Source organism: Toxotes jaculatrix, chromosome 9, assembly GCF_017976425.1.
Source record: "Toxotes jaculatrix isolate fToxJac2 chromosome 9, fToxJac2.pri, whole genome shotgun sequence".
NCBI lineage: Eukaryota > Metazoa > Chordata > Actinopteri > Toxotidae > Toxotes > Toxotes jaculatrix.
This window is the reverse complement of record NC_054402.1, coordinates 162,526-177,240: the sequence shown is the minus strand read 5'-3', so window position 1 is coordinate 177,240 and position 14,715 is coordinate 162,526. Positions and strand designations below refer to the sequence as shown.

At 48.5% G+C, this 14,715-nt stretch overlaps 1 protein-coding gene across 2 annotated transcripts; it reads right to left on the bottom strand.

Moving 5' to 3' along the window:
• Positions 1–342: 342 nt before the first annotated feature.
• si:ch211-137a8.2 (uncharacterized protein LOC777613 homolog) lies at positions 343–12,985 on the bottom strand. Of its 2 annotated transcripts, XM_041047353.1 has the most exons (12): positions 12,764–12,985; positions 7,109–7,304; positions 6,761–6,911; positions 5,826–6,008; positions 5,607–5,741; positions 5,320–5,514; positions 5,109–5,238; positions 4,826–5,011; positions 4,311–4,411; positions 3,295–3,462; positions 2,640–2,695; positions 343–2,112 (listed from the first exon to the last, which is right to left on the bottom strand). In XM_041047353.1, exons 2-12 carry the CDS (start codon positions 7,288–7,290, stop codon positions 1,917–1,919), a joined length of 1,683 nt encoding a protein of 560 aa, XP_040903287.1. In that variant the 5' UTR covers positions 7,291–7,304; positions 12,764–12,985; the 3' UTR covers positions 343–1,916. The 2 variants fall into 2 exon arrangements, with proteins under 2 accessions (XP_040903287.1, XP_040903288.1); XM_041047354.1 differs by lacking the exon at positions 5,320–5,514.
• Positions 12,986–14,715: the final 1,730 nt, after the last annotated feature.

Below are 14,715 nucleotides of genomic sequence, written 5' to 3'. Positions count from 1 at the left end.
TCATACACCTGGCAACGCTAACTGCTCTCTGAACACAGAGACATATAAACATGTCGAACTGCATTGTGGGAGATTGAAGTTTTCTGGCGGGCCCATCCATTCATTCATAAATGCGGGATATACAACCCACATGAATAGTCTTCACTTCAGATTAAGGGACATAACATCTGCAAATCGTTTTTATATTTTTTATGAATACCTAACAAATCATCTGTTAAACATGAATAAACAAATGGTGGAACAGTGGGTTTTTAACACATCTACACTATTTCACCAATAATTTACTAATAAGATTGATCATACTGAAAATTAGTTGATGATGAATAAATCATGTACAAACAATGTTGACCCAGCATTTTTAATAATGTCTAAATCATGTATAAATGTACAAATTTAGATATAAATGGTTTTATAATCTACTAATAGCTTATAAATGTCTTATAAAGGATCGTTATTCTAAAGTTTTACCAAAACGAACAGAGATTTAGCTTCAGAATTTGGATTCCACCACATTTACTGAGTCAAACCGAGGAAAGTTCCATCACTCCGTGTCCACATGAAGCTTGCATGTGAACTTTGACCTCAGCTGAAAATGTTTCAACAAAAAAAACAAAAAAAGATTTTAGATGAACCAGAAAAAAACTGTGGGTCCGAACCTGCAGCGAGACAAGACCATGGACGATAGTTCAGTTCTGCAAAATGTTCAGTGATGACTTTTTTTTTAAAGTTCAGTACCAGTGTTTCTACTCTTCTTGTTTCTACAATGTCTGTGCGTGGCAGCGAGATCTGTCAGGGAAGGACAGTGGACGGTTTTAACAAACTTTCCGTTCCAGGCTGTACTGAACTCCAGATTTAACACAGATTGAAAATTATTCAGAATAGAAATGAAAATATTTTGGTTAGAAAAATGCGATTATATGATGAGTCATTGTTCCACAGAGTCTGTGAATCTTCAGTCGTCCCACTGGAAATGAGAAATACAGACAAAATACACTGAGACATAACACTCTGGAAATAAGCTAGTTATTTTGTCAAACATCTTTAAAGCCTTAAAACATATGTCCTCTTCTTCTTCATCATCATCATCATCATCATCATCATCATCATCATCATCATGGACTGACATCTTCCCCTCACGCATGCAGTTCTGACACATTATTTTATCGGAGAAGGAAATGATGACCTGCCTCCTGTGAATCCAGCTGTGACGGAGGCTCAACTAAACTCTTCAGTCACTTAAAGCACAAAATAATAAATCAGGCAGTATCTTCTTTAAGCTGTGACACGACAAAGTCGACAGCAAGAAAATCAGTTAGAATTCCTCAGAAGGAAAGGGTCAAAGGTCACTGCACACCGAGCCTCTTTAACATGCATCAGATCCCAGCTGACCTTTCTCCAGATCATCATCCTCCCACATCTGCAGACAGACTGAACACGTCCTGCACGTGTGGACATGTCTGCCTACTGGAGCAGCTGTGGTGAGTTAGCATGTAGATTAAAACCATGAACTAATGCCCCGTGCTACAGCACCGACACAGCAGCCTGACTTCAAGCTGTGAGCTCAGTTTGTAGTCGGGCACATGGATGATGTTGGAAACGAACAGTGGACAATGGGCTGAAAAAGCCAAAGTGCTGCAGTGGAAGTTTAACAGAGGTCTTCTTCATCTTCTTCATCTTCTTCATCTTCTTCATCTTCTCCATCTTCTCCATCTTCTCCATCTTCTCCATCTTCTTCTTCATCTTCTTCATCTTCATCTTCTTCTTGCAGCTTCCTGTCGGGTTTGTGATGTTTGAGCTTGGACGTGTGGGTTCATTGAAATGAACACATTTTTAACAGGACATGATGTCAAACCTCTGTCCCGTAGAGTCTGAGGAGAGTGCTTCGTCCAAACTCTGTCTGAGTCTCTGGGTGGTTTTCAGGTAGGCGGGGGCCCGTTGACGTATCTCAGTGTCAGGTGGAAGTTACGTGGCATCCCGCTGCTACAATGGCACGCTGACTCTGGGACGACCCAGATCAGACAGGCCAGCAGGGCCAGAGCTGCAGCCAGGAGGAGGCAGAGGAGGGCTGGGGAGCACGGGGAGGAGGAGGAGGAGGCTCCGCTGGAGGTTACACTGTGGAGGGGGAAGAGGTGCAGGTGTTAGCGTCAGCCCTGGAGCTACTGCAGATCTGTGTGCTGCTCAGGAGCTGAGATTAAACCCCAGTTCTAGATGCAGCTGGATGCTGGTGTCATTTTAGCCTCAGCATATTTAAATGTGATGACTTTATGCCAACAAAATAAATAAAGGATTCTTATACTGGTCAGATTTTCATGTTGTGCAGTAAAATGACATCAGGTTGAAGAATCTGTCATTTCAGTTTCATAAGTTTCCCAGTTTCCTGAGAAGACGTCTGTAATTTGACAGCTCTGAGACAGTTATCTGAGTTTAGCTGAGATTACTGTTTGTTTTCAGAGGGGCTGAGGACACGCCTCCATTTAAATCCAACTTGCAGAAAATCTAAATGAGGTTACTCTTTAAATAAAATATGGAAATTCTAAATAATTAAAACATTTTAGGACCGTGGGATCCTGGGGCGTTGACTCATGAGTGGTTCCAAAATCCCAGTTATGCTGACGCTCGCTTCACCCGTGTTTTCTCACCTTTGTCCAGAGAGAGGACGCTCAGCATCTTCACAGCAGGACGGCTCCTCTTCAGCCTGAACAACAGAGAGCTGAGGACATTATTTCTTATTCAGGTTGCTGTGTGTATTATTTTCTATCAATAAGTCAATATCCCATTCATGTTTGGCACAGATGAAATCCTCTGGCAGGAACGTTTCACAGGTTCAAGCTTCAGTTAGTTTACAAACCAGGATCTGAGACTGAGTTTGTACACAGGCTGCTCTGAAACATCGGTTCAACTCGATTCTCTCCTGATTCTCTCCTGATCTCTCCTGATTCTCTCCTGATTCTCTCCTGATCTCTCCTGATCTTCTCCTGATCTCTCCTGATTCTCTCCTGATTCTCTCCTGATCTTCTCCTGATCCCTCCTGATTCTCTCCTGATTCTCTCCTGATCTTCTCCTGATCTCTCCTCATTCTCTCCTGATCTCTCCTCGATGCTCTCAGATTTGGACTTGTTGATTTGTGCTCCAGTAGTTCGGTACAGCGTCCGCATCACTGCCGACGCCACCCCAATCCGTCTGTCAATCTCCCGTTCATTAAAAGGTCTAACCTCTGACCTCTCTCATCAACCAGGTGTGTCTGTCCAAGTGTTCCTAATAAAGTGATTGGTGAGTGGGTCCACCCGCCCTCACCTCTCTATCAGTCTGCACAGCCTTGGAACAGGAAGTCGTCCTCTCTGGAGGGGCTGGGATCTGGACTCCCAGCCACGCCCTCACTCGCCCGCCATCAAAGCTGACTGTATCAAAGTCCTGTCTGTCCGGAGTTGAGGTCCCCCGCCGGTCCCCGTCCAGCCTCTTCTCCTGTTCGGGGTTCACGAACAGTGCGACAGAGTGTGAGGGAGTGTGAAACAGACAGAAACAGAGCGGGGACGGGGCGGCGATCTAGAAGAGGAGGCTCTGAATTGTGGCCCTCTGCCCTCCTCTCGTACAGCCGATTCCATTCCTGCGTCTCGCCAAAATAAAGCTCAAAGAGGAAACTCAGCTACTTAACCACTCATCCGCCATATTATCCAAACAGCTTTAAAACTAATGCTGGACACTGATGGTGGATATCTCTACAGAGGTGTACAATCAGTACATGTGAGTTTCCTTTTTGTTTCTTACTGAGAAATTTAACCACAGCCAATTAAAATCCTTGTTTCTGATTGGCTGGCAGGTATTGACGCATTGACGCTCAGGACAGCATTCTGCACTGAATCAGTATGTACAGTCAATCAATACCACACACTAACTGGTGTTCGAACCTCATTCATTTTTTGTCCACCAGGGGGCAGTGCAGCTAGCTAACCAACAGCGACGTGCTATCACCTGATCTGGTTAATATGGTAAACATGCCAGCAGATAGCCACAGTACAGAACATTAACCTGAGGCTGCAGGTAAAACCAAAACAATGAGCTGAAAGATGCTAAACTGCCCCATAGAGCTGGAGAGTCAGGGATTATTCTGTTGTTTCATCCATTCACAAGAGAGAAACTACAAAAGAAACAAACAAACAAACAAAAGAAACAAATACAGACAATAACAAATTGTCCCTCACTGATCACTGTGTCACGCTGGGACACGTCAGAGCACATGACGCTTTTCAGAATCAGAAAACTTTATTGTCTGATCGTACTGTAACACACCGTCTGCGTCGGCTCTCACTCACCCAGCCCACTTCCTGGTTTGTAATGTCACTGCTGATGTCAGTCTGAGAGCTGAGGGGCCTGAGGCAGCTCCACCTGTTCAGGTCATCTCTGTGACACAGTCCTGCAGAACACACGTGCACACAGACACACACACACAGCACACACACACAGCACACACACACAGCACACTGACTTCAGCTGATAAACGAAGGTGTGACACAAGAACAAAACCTGAAGCATCTGGAAAAAGCCTGAAGCTGCTGAAGCTGCTTGTTCATGCTCTGAAAATAAAACTGATGTTGGCAGAAAAACTGAGTGTTTATTTCTTATTTTGATTTAACCATCGGCCATCTCAGCAGAATCAGCAAACCGCTGAAGTGACCGTGGACGCAGCGAACCACACTCAGACCCGGCGGCGAGGTGGGAAACCAGCTGCTGGATGTGTGGTGATACCGCAGCAGCTGCAGAGAAACAGCTGCACAGTGAAAAGCGTTTAGGTCCTGAGCAGGTCAGAGACGTTAAGGTGGAAACCTACCTGCGCAGGCACTGAAATACGATGAGTCGCCGTCGTCACAGGAAACAGAGCGCCCGATATCAACTGAGGGGTCCCACTCCAACCCCAGGTGCTCATGGGTAGGAGAGGATGGAGAAGGAGGACGGTGCACAAGTGAAGGCAGGTGTGAGGTGAAGGCCTGGGTGGAGTTAGCTGATTGGCTGAAATCTGATGAGAGATGGAGAAACAGCTGGGTTGATTATTGAATGTCAGAACTTTATATGAATTTTTCTGATTGATTTAAATGTCTGATATGTTGCTTTACCTTTAGGACGGTTGGAAACTGCAGGGAGGTCCAGGTAAGCCTTATCAAGCGCTCCCTCGTCCTCTAACAGAGTCTCCGAAGGACAACCAGAGTCTGTGGCCTGAGACAGAGTCCAGTCCTCCTCAAACACCTGCAGGAGGAAGAGCAGGAGGATCAGCCAGGTGTGTGTGTGTGTGTGTGTGTGTGTGTGTGTGTGCGTGCGTGTGTTTACCAGCCTCATGCTGAGCAGCCGTGTGTGTGTTCGTGCGATGTTGTTGTAGACGTGGCTGCAGTAGCGCAGCAGCTCCAGCAGGCGGCTCTCTATCCGCTGAGCGTCTGCTGGCTCACAGCGTGGGATCAACATCTCGCTGCGCTGAAGGAGGGCGTTCACACGACCCGAGCTCACGCACACACACTTCTGGAAGGACTGCGCACACGCACGCACGCACGCACGCACAAAGACAGAAAGTCCATACACAGGCAGCACGTTGTGCATTTCGTGCTATAACACACTCGTACCTGCAGGTGTCTCAGCTTTTCACAGGTGTTTCCATCCAGGTGATCCACCTCAGTCAGACGGACATCCAGGTCAGCCAACCAGAGAGCCAGCTCCTCCCTCTGTGCCTCAAATCCCTCCCACTCTGAGACAAAGAGCTGAGAGAGAAACAAGAGTTTGTCCTGAGTCGCTGCGCTTCGTCACCGACCAACGGCTGCACCAGCGTCCGGTCGGCCTCTCACCTTCAGTCGTGCTATGATGGACTCCAGTTTGGCGTTCACGTCGTCCCAGCGCCGCCCGCACTCCCTAGCCGACGCCAGCAGCCGAGCCCGCGCGGCGCCCAGAAACAGCAGAGTCAGCGTTTGATTCCTCCGGGTCAGACCGTCCAGCCGGACGAGCCGAGATCCGGCCTCGCGGCGCAGCCTCTGCACAAACACAGATCATGTCTGAGGCGACGCACAACAACGACACAAACACAACCTGGTGCTTCTTTACCTGCAGCTACATGAAGCTGCTGCAGCTGTAAGAGCGGTTTGTTGTGTGTGTGTTTTTATCAGTTATAGGATAAAAAATCTCATAGAAGACGAAGCATTAAATCAGTGACAGGTCTCAGGTGAACGGGTGAACGGGTGAACAGGTGAACACATCAACAGTGTTATCAGCATGAACAGGAGCAGAGACACTGTCCGTCCTGTGTGAGCGAGGGGACCAGCCTCCCCAGCAGTGCCCGGCCTGACAGTACAGTTTAATTTAATGTCCAGCTCCTCAGGCAGAGGGGACGGGAGCTCCGCTGCACGCTCACACTTTCTGATTTAAGGTGGTAAGACGAGTGGATTCATACATAAATACTTCCTGCTTCAGCTTTACGACTGGACGCTGAGGGATATTTACACTCTGCCAGGATTATGTCTTTAACCCACAGCTGGACTTTACACTCACTTTGTCTAACCCTGCGTCTTCTCTGCTTTCAGAGCCTCACAGGACAAATACACAGATCTAAGACACGTCTGTCATTTCTGACAGTGACACAGGTGGAAAAAGAGAGACAGGTCAAAGGTGAAAGAGGAGATGTGATGAAGAGCTGCACAGCTTCAACTATGAATCAGTTCAGGTTAACTTCTCCCCTGAGAGCAGCTCAGTGTTCTGCTGGAGCACGGCGTACGTTTCATCTCTTCACCTCAAACTTCCTCAGTTCCTCCTTGGCGGTAGCGTAGGTAACGCAGGTGGAGTTCGGGGAGCCGACGGCCTGTTCGGCCAATCGCAGCCAAATGTCCAGGTGGGCGTGTTCCTCCATAAACTCGCGCCAGAGGACCCACCTCGTCTCCAACCTGGAAAGACAGAGAAAGTCAAATGGACGTGAACGTCCACGTTCTGCTCCAGAGCGTTTCGGCCGAGCTGCACCATCACAGACGAGACCACCGTCCACTTGTTGACAGGACGTCTCCACCTGCTCACTATGAATTCAAACCATAAACATTTATTGTTTATCTTCTGCTGTCCTGATGTCTCCACAAAGGACACTCACTGTCCACATCCCTGCAGGTCTCCGTCCACTCGCTTTGTGTCCTCCCCGCTCAGCTCCAGTGGAGACTCCGACAGATTCAGGAACAGCTCCATGTCCTCCACTTCCTCTCCAGGAGAAACCTCACTTCCTCCAGCGGCAGGGACGACGTGAGCACGGCACTCTGACCCCGCGCCTCCTGACATCACGTTACATTTACCTGTCGGGAGAAAGTTAGAGAGGAAGAGTTAAACTTTTTAATGCTCTCCATCACTCAAAGGTTAAAAAAAACGTAAAATTTCTGTCCACAGCCCGTCTGACACTGTCCACTTCCTGTTTGTATCATGTTTTATATGCTGCATGTCCTTCTCCTCCTCTCCTCCATTACTGTAAAGCTCTTTGAGACAATTCTGATTGTGGGAGGAGCCATGAATGCACGTGTGCTGCCCAAACACGGGGAGGTGACCCTAAAAAAAGACAGTCCTCTGTCCACACCGGGCCGCTGTTCGTCTCACCCAGAAACAGAGAGTTTCAAAAACAGCGTCCAAAGGTGGTAAACCGAAAAACACCAGCCTCAGTTTTAGTGTGGACGAGGACAAACTCCGGCTGGAGGACGGTGAAACGCACTCTGTGATCACTCGTTGCATCAGTGTTACAGAACAGATGCTGTGCTCAGCTACGATCACTCTTCCTTCTCTGGAGACTTTCTTACTAGTTTCAGTGTTTTCAGTGAACTGAGCTGGTGGTCAGCTGACACATCATCACCTCGTGAAGCTGTTAGACTGCACAGCAAACAGCTGCCGACTTCCACGTTTCCTTCTCATCATACTTCCCTCCTTCCTTCCTCCTATCGTTTATTTTCTGCGTCAGCTCCGTGCCTCTGTTTTCCTCCCTTCAGTCCTTCAGTCGTTTCCTTCCCATTTCCTCCTTTCCTAGATCAAAAGCACTTCATGAGTCAACTCAGTCACCCATCCAGAGCAAGTGTGTGTATGTGTGTGTGTGTGTGTATCTGAGTGCTTCCAGCCTCCCAGACTCCTAAATCAGGCGCTTCCTCCTGCCCCACAGGAGGCTGATCAGGCCAAGGCCTCATCAACACGTCCAGCTACGGCGGGACACATTCGTCTCTGCTCAGGAAATACACACGTCCAACGCGTCCAGCTACGGCGGGACACATTCGTCTCTGCTCAGGAAATACACACGTCCAACGCGTCCAGCTACGGCAGGACACATTCGTCTCTGCTCAGGAAATACACACGTCCAACGCGTCCAGCTACGGCGGGACACATTCGTCTCTGCTCAGGAAATACACACGTCCAACACGTCCAGCTACGGCGGGACACATTCGTCTCTGCTCAGGAAATACACACGTCCAACACGTCCAGCTACGGCGGGACACATTCGTCTCTGCTCAGGAAATACACATGTCCAACGCGTCCAGCTACGGCGGGACACATTCGTCTCTGCTCAGGAAATACACACGTCCAGCTACGGCGGGACACATTCGTCTCTGCTCAGGAAATACACACGTCCAACACGTCCAGCTACGGCAGGACACATTCGTCTCTGCTCAGGAAATACACACGTCCAGCTACGGCAGGACACATTCCTGTGAACATCTTCACCACATTCATGGTTTTAACATCTTTGAACTAAACACACACAGAACATGAACAGAACATGGCTCTGTACAGCCACCTCCACCCTTACCACCTCCGCCCGGACCACCTCCACCCTTACCACCCCCGCCGGACCACCTGGAACAAACATCAGTGAACAGAATCCAGGCAGCAGCTCTGTTTACACTACAATGTACAATGTCCACACCAGATGTCACCATGGTAACTGTGTCCCAGTCCACATTTATTCATCATACACACTCCTCTCTGACTGCTCCACCCAACAGCAGAGTACTGCACTCAGCCTCTGAGCCTGTGGATCAGTGGATCAGACAGAGAGACGGAGACGGAGAGACAGAAGGAGACAGACCTTCAGTTTCAGTTGAGATGATGAAATTTGCCACCTCAGTCTCAACAGAACCAACAATATCAACATCTGCTGAACATGTGGACACACACACACACACACACAGTCTGCTCTGAAACCTCTCTTCATTTTTCTAATCTCTTTCCTGAACAGTTTTTATTTTAAACTTTCTTTAAGCTCCGACAGAATTTGCTCTCGGTCTGATTTCTAAAGCTACTTTCAGTAAATCATCATAAATCTTTTTGCCGACACTGATGGCAGATACTTCACTGTCTGACACCAGCAGGATTCTCAGACCGTATCGTTCAGATCAGCAGGTGGGAACGAGCCGAGGCAGCTCACCTCCACCTGTTAGGATCCGTCCCTGCTGAGGTGATGAGGATAGCGGCGCTTTGCTTCGCACTGTGGAAGGACAGGAAATGAATTCAGGGTATTAAGATTAAGAAAGCGGCTTCTGTGGGACCTGGCGGTGATACGGAGCGGAGGAGGAGATGAAGATGAACGGAGGTGAAGACTCAGCTCAGACTCATTTAAATAAAGCTGGTGCCCTGAGACGGAACCTGAAACTAGCTGTTAAATAACAGAGGGCCAAGGGGCGGAGCTTAATTTACACACAGCTTTATTAGCATGGTGCTCAGAGGCGGAGTTACGCTGTTAGCTCTGAAGCATAAAGTGGAAGATGTGAGCCGTGAAGGTGAATGAGGTGAAAGGAGGCGAGCTCACGGCGTCACGGTGTGATGATGTTCCCACTGAGTATGAACTCATTCAACCCCTGGCAGCAAACGGAGGACAGAGAGCTGGAGGGTGGAGGACAGAGGGCTGGGTGGAGGGCTGAGGTGGAGGGCTGGGTTTATCGCCGTGTGCATGGAGCTGAAACACCGTGCTGAGAGGAAAGCTCTGCAGGTCGGCAGCTGCGGTTTGGAAAAGGCCGGAACGAAGCGGTGAAACGCATCACTCCCTGACGTCTGAGCGGCGGGAGGAGATGAATGGCTCCGATCAGAGCGGCGGCTTTAGAGCCAAAGTGATATTCAGCTGAGGAGGTGATAAAGGTGAGAGGAAGTTAAGACTATTAGAACCATCGTCCCCTCTGCTCCTTGGCCGAGGACGCACACACCTGAAACCTGAGCTAACATGGAGGCTGTGCGATCACCTGGACCTCTCCGGCGGGAAAGATCTGCACAACTGGGCACAGCTGTAAAAATCAGGTTTTTTCACATCTCACACATTTTCTCCACCCTTCAGCTGTCTTTGTCCGTCCAACACCTTCTGCTCCTCCTCCTCCTCTGACTCAGTCCATTGTCCTCGATGGACAAAAGGAGCCAAGCAGGAAACAAGCAGCCCCTCTGTCCTCCTCAGGAAAAGAAGGACAGGCAGAGGGAGAGGAAGGGGGAATGAGATACCCCATCTCGTTCGGGGGGGGTAAAAGGAGACATCCCTCAGCGTTTCCCACCCTCTCAGCTTAAAGCCCATTGGTTCCCACAGAAGGTGAAAACAGGTGGTCACTGCTTTTAATCAGACCAACAGGAGGGAATGTGTTGGACTATTTTCAGCAGCAGATTCATTTTCATATCACATATTAGAAGTGAAATTAGTTTCGTCCAATTATTCTCAAGATGTTTGAACAAAAAACAAAAACAAACTGAAACTTCAGGCACATTTGTCCATGACAGTATTTTGGGACGTCTCTCCATCTTCGGTGAGCTGATGTGTCTCCACACTTCACACACATTCTGTGGTGCTGTGAAATCAGCTCAATCATTTATTCCATATATTTTAGATTCAGCTTTTCATTTTTTCCACAGCCTCATTTCAGCTTTTTTTTTTTAACACTACAACTTGCACATACTTTCCCAGCACAGGTATCTCTGGCTCCGCCCACCTGCTGCTGCTTATTGTCTAAAATAAACCCAGACTCTGGGTCTCTGTGGAAGGAGCTGTATTAATAAAACTGAACTGAATTAAAAGGAAGAGAATTAATAGAGTGAGGAAGCAGAAAGTGTTTCACATCAGAAGCACCGAGCGCCGCCGTTCCTTCAGTGAAACGTGAGCCCGTTTCTTTCTCTGTGGGCTCGAAGTATCAGAACACAGACAGATTAAGGACAGGAAGTCAGATCGGGTTTATTCTTCAGCTCGTGTCCTTGTCAGAAACTCACAGCTGAGCTGAGCCGTTCATATCAGCTGCACACGAGCAAAAGCAACAACCAACGGAAACTACACATTTAGACAAACTACACAACACAACACACTGAGAACAGGGACCACACTGCAGTGTAGAGTTTCTGGGAACACGCCCATTACAAACAAGAACGTGATGTTGGACAGAATCATGAAACTGTCTCTGTCCAGTTCGCTACTCGAGTCTCGTCTGTCACGCTCAGCTAAAAGGAGCCACATGCACGTTTCCTGGCAGATTTCTCTCCAAAACACGACGCACATCACAGCAAAGACGATCAACGGTTTACAGTTCTGGTTTGTTCTTAAACATTAATGAGGCGACGATGTGTGGATTTATTAAAAAAAAAACACGTCTAACAGCTTTAATAGAGCACATACACTAACTGTTCCTTCACCTTATAAATCTTAATAATTTGAACTCAGCGGTTTAATTGTAGAGACGCACTGAGGTGCTGTTTCTCAAACTCTGACCTGAAAATAAAACTTTATACTTCGCTCTGTGAAAATGTCTGAGCCCCAAATGACTCCTGTTAAAACACCACGACAGCAGAAGAGGAGCCGGCTCACATTTCAGTTTTCAGCTCCGAGCTCAGTCATTGTGTCAAATTTGGTTTCGGGCACGACGAGACTTTGAAGTTTCTAAAGGTGTCAGAGGAGCCTTCTTCAGCACGGATCCTAATCTCATGAACCGTTAACGTTTCTCCAGAGGTTTGAATGTTAGACTAAGTGAGCAGGAAGTGGCATCGCGAGGCAGGAGAGCGCGGCGATTCATACGAACTGAAAGGAGGAAGAGTTTGAGATAACCCTTTAGATTTTCACGACCCCGTGACCTTTCCTCTCATGCCACCCTCAGGACAAACTACATTCACAGCTCCAGCACCGATCAGCCTGAGAGAGTAGGCTCAGGTGGGAACAGGGTCAAACTGATCTCCCAGCACCATCCAGTCTCTCAGGTAACTCCACCCGAAACATACACCACAGTTCAGGTGACTGTGGAACATACATGACACGGTTACAGTGTAAAAGCTTCAGGTGATCTCACCTGAGCCCAGTGACATCATTTAGGTGTCAGACACTGTAGCCCTCCGTACAGGACGTCACCTGTGCACAGAACACCTGCAGCCACCAACTGGAAAGATGAGCCCAGGGAAAAGAATGGGCCCCCCACACACACACACACACACACACACACACACACACACACACACACACACACACACACACACACTCTCACTCACTCACTCTCTCACACTCTCTCACACACACACACACACACAGTGCAGGCAGGAGTAACCACTTCCTGAACTGCTCAGTCTAACTCAGCACCGTCACCGTCTCACATCAGGCATCAACGTGTGTTTAGAATGAAAACATGGCGGAAGCTTCGGTGTCACTGACACCAAAAACACGTTTTCACGGATAAAACCAATAAAAGGACACCCAACACAGCCGCACAAACCGGAAGTCCGACTCAAAGCGAATCGAAAGTGTGTGAAGCGGGTAAAAAAGGCGATGACCTACCCGCCGGTGGGGCAGCTCATCTCGGTGGAAGAGAAAATGAGTTCGAGCCGCTGGAGAAAACACAGCTCACTTCCGGTGGCTCAGGTGAGGTCTGAGGTTCTGACCGGCCGATCGGGGCTGAGAATCAAACGCACCCGCAGCGGGAAACACTGCGACTGAGGAGCAGCTGGGAACCCGAACACACCTGCTGCAGGTAGTTCACAAACCACGCCCCCTCTGCACCTGTCCGCGCGCACAGGCACAACAACAGACAGATAAAATCATACAGTTAAAGTTAAACACAACACAATCAGAATAATGGGGGGTTGGGCACTGTCTCAAAGCTCTTTACACAGACCCAGAGTCTGACCCCAGATCAGCAGACACAGCTCCCTGTGAACCCGGCTCATATGGGAGACCCTCCTGCTGAGGGCCGGGCTGGGTGAGAGGAGGAAGAGGAGGAGGACACGCAGCACTCCCCGCAGAGTTTTCAAATTGTCCACGAAGGCCACGTGGACTGGCGGGACTGAGACGGACTCAGTGGATTCACAGTGGAAACAAGATCAGGCTCAGGGAGTTTAAAACCCAGTACACACTCACACACACACACACACACACACACACACACACACACACACACACACACAGGAACCACCAGACACAACAGATCAATTACTGGTTCGTGTGTGTGTGTCACACCGAGGACGGGTGCTGTGCTGTGAGAGAGGGCGCTGAATGAAGGATGAAGGATGAGGAGATGAAAAGATAAGAGAAACGTAAAGAGAGAGAGAGAGAGAGAGAGAGAAGGCCTGGGAGACATTACATAACGGTCCGTCCGCCCGCCCTGCTGTCTGCGCCGCCCCCTGCTGGTCAGACAGCGGCACTGCGGCTCAACCACGCCTGCAAAAACAAACCTGGCTCAGCGTAAAGAGTCACCGTGTGTCAGCTGATCTTCCTGAATTATTGAAACTGAAATTAAAGTCAGATTAATCTCGTTGTTTAGGCAAATCAAAGTACCTGAGTCTTTTCAACGCAAGTCCAGAGAGTTTAGTGAGACAGGAAGTGGGTGGAAATGCTCACCTGTGCAGGGGAGGAGCTAAGAGGTGATAAGAGGCTGCGTGTTCTCCACAGATTCCCTTTGTTCTCAGCCACGGAGCAGACGGTCTCCTTTTTATTCAGTTTAGCTGCTTGTGACTACAATACATTATGTATTCTTTTTTACAGACAATCACCCATTCATCCATCCATCCATTCATCCTTTGTACTTAACGAATAATTGAAACGGATCTTGGATCCAGTGTTTAAACGCGCACATCAGACAGACGGTCAAACCCCAAAGACAACCACACACCAACAACCACGTCCACGGAGACAGGACACGGACATACGTCTCCTCTGGCTTCATAGATAAATATAGCTGGTATCACCTGCATACACCTACATACCTGTAGGACAAAATGACACGAGCAGCAGAGAAGTATGGAAGGCCGAAGGTGCCAAAAAAGGTGGCACGTACACCTGAGAGAGGTTTGCTGCTTGGCTACAGTGAAAGACGGTGACGGAGGTCACTGACTGTGAGCTCCTGCACTTACACACCTGTCCACAGGTGAAACGTGGTCTCACTGCAGCTCAGTCCTCACATTAGTGAAGTTAGTGAAGCTGAACGTTTGACCACAGGCAAGAAATTCAGTATTAAATCACTCTGTCTCTAACGTTGGACCTCCGTCCACGTCCACCTCCTCGGTCTTCAGTCTGAGGAGGTTCGATGATTTGCTGTCGTTTCTTTTGATCCTTTCTGTGTCTGCGAACGATTGATCAGATCAGAGACAGTTCAGACACGGGACACCGATTGATCTGCTGCTAATCACCTATTGATCTTCCCTCAGAAGTTAGAGCTGAGTGATGTCACCTCGTACTCACAGGAAACTGGAGGGTGGAAACTGACTCAGGACAAGCTCATGCTCACATCTAAG